Source organism: Apis dorsata, unplaced genomic scaffold, assembly GCF_000469605.1.
Source record: "Apis dorsata unplaced genomic scaffold, Apis dorsata 1.3 scaffold_376, whole genome shotgun sequence".
Taxonomy (NCBI): domain Eukaryota; kingdom Metazoa; phylum Arthropoda; class Insecta; order Hymenoptera; family Apidae; genus Apis; species Apis dorsata.
The window spans coordinates 343,037-352,219 of NW_006263639.1; the positions used below are offsets into that span (position 1 = coordinate 343,037).

At 30.6% G+C, this 9,183-nt stretch overlaps 1 protein-coding gene across 9 annotated transcripts in view; it reads left to right on the forward strand.

Annotated features, from left to right (window-relative positions):
* LOC102680856 (putative mediator of RNA polymerase II transcription subunit 26) overlaps nt 1–9,183 on the forward strand; it is a 12,465-nt gene that overhangs the window by 2,419 nt on the left and 863 nt on the right. For 6 of the 9 annotated variants that reach the window (XM_031512015.1, XM_031512014.1, XM_031512021.1 and 3 more), the window contains exons 3-10: nt 135–263; nt 365–531; nt 655–871; nt 963–3,764; nt 3,970–4,344; nt 4,511–7,042; nt 8,302–8,422; nt 8,521–8,837. In XM_031512015.1, coding sequence (XP_031367875.1) covers nt 137–263; nt 365–531; nt 655–871; nt 963–3,764; nt 3,970–4,344; nt 4,511–7,042; nt 8,302–8,422; nt 8,521–8,837 — 6,658 coding nt within the window. In that variant the 5' untranslated portion in view covers nt 135–136. Of the gene's footprint in view, nt 1–134; nt 264–364; nt 532–654; nt 872–962; nt 3,765–3,969; nt 4,345–4,510; nt 7,043–7,263; nt 7,360–8,301; nt 8,497–8,520; nt 8,838–9,183 lie in introns of those variants that run through there. The other 3 variants (XR_004150930.1, XM_031512020.1, XM_031512022.1) reach the window with 3 other exon arrangements.

A 9,183-nucleotide genomic window follows, 5' to 3' on the forward strand; every position in this document is an offset into this window, starting at 1 on the left:
GTTTCTGATTAGTTTTTATAATAAATTAAATAAAAAATCTCTTTTAATTATAATGAAAAACTTACATATTTATTATATTTTAAATAAAGTTTTATATATATATATAATTAAGATATTAATTTGTTGTATATTAGTCATGGCGGCTGATAGTGATGGTGATCTAATTCAAACAGTCATAACGTGTGAAGGTAATTTAGAAGATCCAGAGTTTCCACACAAATTTAAAATCATTGTTGATCATCTTAAATCTTTGCTTTGCAAAGGTAATATTTATAGATGATAATTAAAATAAATTTCTAATTAATAATTCTTAGCTAATATTGAATATTTAATATTATTATATTTGATATTTTATGATTTATAGATAATGGGGATGGTTTAAGAGTAAATAAGGTAGAGCCATGGAATTCTGTCAGAGTCACATTTTCAATACCCAGAGAAGCTGCACTACGTCTTCGAGAATTAGCAGCCCAGGGTTCTCCAACACTTACACAACTTGGAATTCTTTCAGTACAAGTTGAGGGAGATCAGGTAATATATTAAGTAAATAATATATTATTTGATATTTTATTAACAATGAATTACAATAATAATAAAATTAAGATAAAAGAAAATTAAAACAATAAATAAAGTATATTTTATGAATTGTGATAGGTAATATCATTGAGGATAGCTAATCGCTTTAGTGGAGAGGCACAGGAAATTGTATTACGTTCAGGATCTTCACAAGACAATAGTGCCAAATCTCAAAATGAATCCACTAGCAATACATCTAATATGGATAGTGAACCTCCAACAGCTTTACCTGGTCCAAGTAATACAACTAGTATTTCTTCAGCATTACGTAATGTGGCTCAAATAATTGCAGCTGGTATGTTTTACATATTTTATAAAATTATTTTGTAAAATTTTTGGTTTTATATAATATATAAAACTTCTTTCACATGTTGTGTTTTTTTCAGGTACATCATCGGAAAAAGTACCACAATTTCGTTCTCCAAATGTAGTTGCACCTACAGACTGTGATCCTATTCCACCTTTTCTTGCAAAATCTGTACAGTCCGCATCAGGCAGTAACAATGTTGGTGCCTCTGGAAATCAAACTGTAACTAATCCCAGTGCTTCGCCTAGGAATAATTATAATGGTCCATTCCCATTTGCCAGTATGACACATGCTGCCCAAGCAATTCATAATCGTGAATCACAAGCAACCACAATTAAAAATACAATGCAATTTAAACATCATGTTCAGCCACCTCCGCCTTATCCTGCTCAAGAGAATTTGGCGACAGTAACAACATTAACAGCTGGTCATACTACTACTCAATCAGTTGTATCAGTTGGTCAGTTAACAAATCAGTACAAGTCTTCAATTACTACTACATCTAGTCTGTCACCAAACAATAACAATCTGGCAGGGAATTCAAATGGTAATGGAAATCAAGTTGCTTTGTCCAGTCCACTTCTTGTTAATCTTTTACAAAATGATGCTAACACGCATCCAAATAATGTGATATCTGGTCAGAAAATGTTACCACCAGCAGTCATTGATAATTCTGGACTTACAAATCGTATGAGACCCACTAAAAAACCAACAGTTAGAAGAAAAGATTTAGCTTCACCTAATGAATCGCCACCGAATTTAGATTCTCTTAGAACAGAGGATCTTATAGGAGGAACAACAGTAGTTTCTGACTTATCTCAATCTTCTACATCTGCATTTGCAACTGTTAATGCTAATCAATCTTCAACTATTTCTCAACAACATCCAGTTAATGTAATTAGTGGCGTTGCACAAAATATAGACCAGCAAGCAGTACATCAAGCTTCTGTTAGTGGACAAATACAACAACCTGCATCATCACTACATGCTCAAGTACAAATACAGCAAAAGTTTCCCATCAGACAAGAATTGGCTTATAGATCATCGCAAGTACAATTACAAAGTCAACTTCCAATTAGACATCCAGTAAATGGACAGCAAATTCGAACACCTTTGCAACAACGACAGTTACTTCTTCAACAGCAACAGCAACATCAAGTTCATTTAACACAACAACAACAACAACAACAACAACAACAACAACAACAATTGAATCAACAAAATATAAATTCTCCCCATTTACTTACACAACAAATTTCAACTCAACAACAATCTTTGGTACAATCGCAAAATGTAAATACATCGTTACAACCTACATCCGTTTCCAGTCAACCACTTTTGCAACAACAACAATTAATGCAACATTCGTCAGTAGGCATAAATGTTCCACAGCAACGGCTTAGTTACTTAAATAATCAACGTCAACAAACTCCACCTCCTTATTCACGACAACAAGTTCCACCACAGTCCCATTTAGGACAACAAAATCAAGTATTGAATGTGCAACAACAATTACATCATAATCAACTTAAAAATGTTAATGTTAACACTAATGCCACAACTGATTTTCGTTATGGACAAAGTCAAAATATTTTAAGCAGAAATTATCAAACTACAACTAGTACTGCTAATGGGACCACGTGGAACGCACAAAATAATTCTATTCCACAAGGTGCTCAGGTTAATACTATTCGTCTGCCAACTACGAATCAGGTTTCAGGTGCCTTTTCTCAGTGTGGATCTCATAGTAATCATATTTCTAATAGTAATATTGTTTCACCTGCTACTAAAGTTGAAACTTCTGAATCTCCTAATCCTAAAGAAGAGACACCTGAACCAGAATATACATCAACTGGTAAAATACGACAGTTTCTTATTAACCCTTTAACTGGGCATTTGGAACCAATGCCTAGTGAGAGCTCGGATTCAGAACCAGAAAGTGCAGTAGATAATCAAGATGATTTCTTTTCCTTTCCATCGCCATCAAATGATCGATCAAATTCCATATTTTCCGACGACGATGCAGACAGTAATTTCTCAAGAAGAAATGATACAACAACAAATACGGATCAGTCAGATTCTGAAACCACAGTGAAATCTACTGCCAGTGAAGGAAGTTTGAAGCATAGCAGAATAAAATCTAACAGAGAAACCGCACAAAGTCCGATGCCTGGAGAGAAAATCAAATTAAGACTAAAATTAGAAAAATCTGAACCTGTTACACCAGCTTATAAAGTTGATGTTTCGTTCGTAAACACACCACCGATTAGAAAAGCTGATAAATCAGTAAATAAAATGTTTACTGGTATTCCCAACTCAGGAACTGGTGATGAACCAAGAGTGCCTCCCTTACACATTTCTTTAAGAGGACGTAATGCTTCTGTAGTACAAATCAGAAAAAAAGAAAAGAAATCCTTAAAAGATGGTGAGTCTGATCCTACTAATATAAAAAGGAGAGGGAAATTAAAAAAAATGAAAGAATGTATAGATGGGAACAAATTGTTGCAAAAAAAGTCATCTTTAAGCATGATTATAGGTACTTCATCTGCATCTAAATTACCTTTATCTAATAACACGATGATCAACAGTACCAATTCTATTAGCAAAGTTAATAATATACTTCAAACAGTTGTATCAAAACCTAATGCCTTAAAACAAGAATTATCTATGGATGTTGTACGTGTACAAACTGGTGTTACAAAACCAAGTTCAAGTAAAAGTAGCGATGTCGATGACATACCATTAAACAGTCGAATACCATCTCCTTCAAAACATAAATCCACTATTTTGAATCAACCTTTGAATACACAACAATCTTTAACAAAAAATCAAGTTGAACTAGATGTTCAAAATCATGTTCAGGAGCATAAAATAGGAGGAGGTGAGATATTTTCCAAATTAAGAATCGAAAATATATTTTTAATTCTTAATATTATTATTTTATTATTTTTTATATTATATTATTTATAATGTATTAAATCAGAATATTCTACATTCATAATATTATTATTATGAATTATTATTATTATTTTGTAAATTTTTAATAATTTTTTTATTCTTCTTATTTATTATTCCTTTATTTTTAGGAAAAACTAAAAGAAGAGATTCTAAAAAGAAATCAGAATCAGGAGACGGTTTACATCGTGAACAAAACTTATTATCTGGTGGTAGAATTTTAGATAATCAAGCAAAATGGAGAAAACTTAATTATAAAGGTGATTCAAGTCAATCTGTAAGAAAAGTTGATACACTTTTGACTGGCAATGATTTCAATACTGTCAAAAAAGTAGGAGAAATCAGAAGAACGAGCGATAGTGAAATTACTCGATCAATCGAAAAGAATACCTTAAATGCTGTTGCTTCAAGATTAACTGAAGTAAATGGTGTAAAAAAAGATTTAATTAGTCAAGAAAAAAGGAGAAGATTAAGTTTAATGGATGAGAAAGATCTGCATTTAGGAGGTAAATATAAAGTTGTAATTTTATTTCATATATTGTCTTAATATTTTATTATTATTACTATAAATACTTTTACATTTATATATATTAAATTTTGATATACATAAATTATAAATATTATATATTTATATTTAATATTCCATTAATTTTTTTTCAAAATATATTTCAGAATCTCAAGATGCAGAAACCACACATTTTAATAATCAGAAGACCATTTCTGAATGTTCTTCAGCCAGTACAGTTCCAAATACAAATACAAATACAAATACAAATACAAATATAAAATCTGCTAGTAATTCATCATTTGAGAATGAAACTTCTGGATTAGTAGCACCAATTATATCTACACAAAATGATTCAAATTCATCTACTAATATTGAAAATAAAGTATCTACACATGTCGAAACTTCTATGAAAAATACACAATCAACTGTAAATAGAATTATTTCTGGAAAAATTAAAACAGAAACAGATAATTGCAAAACAAATTGTAATATTATAACAAAAAGTCAAACTATTAATCAGAAATTAAAACATATGGTTTCAAAAAATGATGCAAATACTATCATTAACAGACATAATAAAATAGAACATATTGGTCATAAAAAAGTAATTCAGAATCATGTAAAACAACCTGACCGATCCACAGTAGAAAACAAAGTGGATAATACACAAAGAATTAGTTTATTAAAAACACAATGTTCAACAATAGGAAACTCAATGGACCAAGTTCCCAGATCCCAAAATGTTGATGTACCTACCAGCAAGCCAACTTTACCAATTGGAGAAATTAATGTAACAGAAGCAAAAGTTAAACAAAAATTACTTGAAACTACAGTTCCAATTGCAATTGGTGTGGATGCAAGTGTAGAAAGAGTCAGCAGTGGAGGAGGTGGTGAAGATTCAGGTATTGAGTCAATGGATGCTCTATCAGAGAAATCACCAAATCAAGGGGAATCTCCTTTGCATAGGCCAGTGACTGAATCAGTAACACAAAGCAGTGCAAAGACTGCTATTCAAGGGGAATCTACCCTACCAATCACCAATAAGAACGTGCCTTCCTCAACTAGTAGTAGTGATATGTGTTCAAATTCCCATTCGGAACTTCTAAAATCCAGTGGCCCGCAAAGGTTAAGTCCTGTGTCTGTAGCAAGTTATCTTGAAAATCATTTAAATCGTAATATATCAAATTCCAGTGAACATGACACAAAAAATATATCTAGTGAAAATTCAACTTCAACAATACAGAGAACTGGTGGTCATAGTGACTTGATTCCTAGTTTAGAAGTGACTGATAAAAGTGTATCCAGCCCTCTAGTGTCAGGATCTGTGACTATTGTGACTACTTCTGTATCCAGTACTGTGGATAGTGATAACTTATTGCAATGCGCACAGCAACAAACAAATGACTTTTCTGAAAAAGACAATTGTAGCATTAAATTAGAAGCTTCTATCAATCAGCATGAGCAGGGTAAGACAAATATTAAACATGAAGTGTCAAGAACCCCAGAAAGTGCATCTGAAGACAATGTAAAAACAGTCATAGATGGTAATAGTGCAATTAGATTAAATGATGAACCTCATGGACAAAATAATAATGGTGTGCCTGTAATACAAAATCATGTTGCTTATAATAAGATAAAGACAGAAAAACTTGATACTACACTTACAAATGAGGCTAAGGTGGTAGTAGACAACTCATGTTCTAGTAGTTCAAGTTTTAGTTCTGAAATCAAAGTAGAATCTAATGTTAATGAAAAAGTTGATGATACAAGGCAAAATGATCGATCAGATAATACAAAAAACTCTTTAAGTGTAACATCTGTTAAGTTAGAACATTGTTCCGATCAAAACCAAAAATCTAATGTACAAAGTCATCAACAAATATCTGTTAGGGAGTCTTCTATGAATCTTCAAAAAGTTGCAGATGATTTGGTTAAGAAAATTGTAAATGATGCAAGTGATATAAACATAGGTATTCAATCACCTCTTGGTGAAGATCCTCAACCAATTAGAATTACTCCACCATTATATACATACTCTAATCCAGTAGTTTTACAAAGAGATGAGACTCCAAGCCCAGCAGCACAAAATCCAGAAGTGGATTCGAGTGATGTTGAACATGTCAAAAGAAAACGTAGGAGAAAACAAGAATTAGAAGGACGACAAGATGTTATATGTATAGAAGACAATGATGAAACACAATTTGTAGAAAGATTGAATTCTAATAATACAGATGATTATGTTAAAAGACCACCAAAATCATTGTTAGAACAACTTCTAATAGAAATACCGAATGATACTAATGAGAAGAGATCTCTAAGAACAAGATCTCAGAAATTAAATAGTCCTGATATCATAAAGACTCCAAAAGGTAGTCCTCATGGTCCTAATAAATTAGAAGAGAGACGCAGCATATCACCTTATGCTAAAGCAAGTCCTAAATTAGGAGTATCTAAATTATCTCCTAATACGACAATAAAAGTGGGGAAAAGAAAACGTCAGGAAAGTGAAAGTTCTGTAGCATCTAGCACTGCTGATGATCCACAACCACGACCAGGAAAAAGAAAATGTTCAGAAAATGCTGCAGAACTTATAAAAGCTTGTATGGGTGTTGATGAAGCTGCTTTAAAGAAACAAGTACCTGTCAAAGAAGAACAGCCAAAAAAGGGATTTAATATACTGGCTAAGACTAAAAAAGGTGTTTATCTTATATTATTTTCATTATTTAGTAATATTAATTTAGTAATATTATTTTCTGTTATAATATATTTGCTATATTATTTGATATATATTATACAAAATATCTCATGTAACTTTATTACCTACAACATCACTATTTTTAGAATTATGAAAACATTTTTCCTACAAAAGACATTGTTTTGTGGGGATTATCATGTGATGCAAAGATTTTCATTTTAGGTGGTCAAGAACATACTAAGAACATATTAAGGTCATCTCCATCTTTTTAAATGGATGTTTATCTTTTTTTATCAGTACCTGATAACAATTTTTAAAGTGAGTTCAATGACCTATTCTACAAAGTTTCAAGATATTTCTCTCATTTCTTGGGAAGGTGTTCAAAATGGACACAGTTGAAAATCATTCAGCCATTTTGATGTATGTAAATCTGGTCATTAAACGGGCAGTAACCAGGCCTAAGTAAATATTTAATGTTTTATAGAACATAAAAAATAAATGTTTAGTATATTATAAAATGAATAAATTTTCAGTAGTTATTATAATTTTAAAAAAAAGATAAATGCAAAAAGTATACAGTTTTTAGGACGACTACGAGACAAGATAAAGAACGAGAATTACTAGTGCAAACTGACGTATAATTGTCAAATAAATTATATGAATTTTTAATGGTTACTTTTAGTAACCTTGATGCACCTTTTAGATCGTTGAACTCGTTATAACAGGTGCTACAACATAGAAATAAAAATGATCTTAATATATTTAAGATACCTCCACCTAAAATAAAACAGTTTTCGCCATTTAATATTTCCTGCAAAACATTGTTTAAGATTTTGAAAATTAAATTAATATTTCAGGTGATAAAATTACATGGATATAAATATTTAAAAAAATTTCATTAGATATAATATATGTATTTGCTTATTTATATTGTTCCATGAAATAATAAGGACTGCCAAAAACAGGTTAATAAAAGTGCCAATAATAATTGATCATTCTAAATATTGTTATATTGAATCACTAAAATTATTTTGATCATACATATATTTATCATACATATACATATATTTTTGTATATATTCTTATATGAATATATATTTACATCTATCTATATAGTTTATTAATTTCATTTGCATAAACATTAAATGATTATTTCTCAACCTTAGTCATTAATTTATGACTAATTAATTTTACATTGTTTAAATATTATTTTGAAATCGAACCTGATATATTTTGATACAAGCATTTTTGTATTTTTAGGTCCCATTGTGGTAGAAGTAGATTCGTCTGATGATGAGCCATTGATTGAATCTGTAGGAAAAGCAAGAATGCGATTATCAGACGAAACATCCGCTGCATCTCCAAAATCTAAAGATCAAAAGTAAGCAACATCGGTTCAGCATTCTTTTAGCAGCAGCATATCTGAATTTGTCAGAGATTTGAGAGCCCCGCTACGTAAATAAATTTTTGTTATTCTAGAACAAATACAAGCACAACTGTTTCTGGCAGTCAAATTAATTCCAGTAATATATCAAATTTCAATGCCAGTAATAGAGTGCAAAGAGAGAGCCGTTTGTTAACTACTAAACAACCGAATACAACCGCGATAGTTACCGCCGGAAAGGAAAGGCTACGTGGTACTTCCATATCCAATAATGAATCCTTAGGAGAAGTTACAACAAGAAGATCTGTTCGACAGAACACATCTTCGCCATTGGCAACACCAGCAAGCAATACAAGAGGTGCGTCTAGATCTACAGAAGATATTACTAGACGAAAAACTCGAAGTGGTGCTGGTATGTAATTTGTACATATTATAATACAACTTATAAATAAAAAATAAATATTTGATAAACAAACACTATATATATAAGGTGTTAATATATTTATAAGATATTAAATGAGACAATATCATAAAAATAGATATTTATCACTCTATTTGTCTTGTTTCGTCTAATGCAAATTTCAATTGCCTATAACTTAAAAATAAATAAATCTCAATTGATATTTTCATATTAACTTTAATATTTATTTTAAAATCAAATAAATCAAAAATTTAAAATCAATTTTTCAAAGTTATTCACGATTATTACACCTTACATATAGATTTACACTCAAATTTATATATATATATATATATAT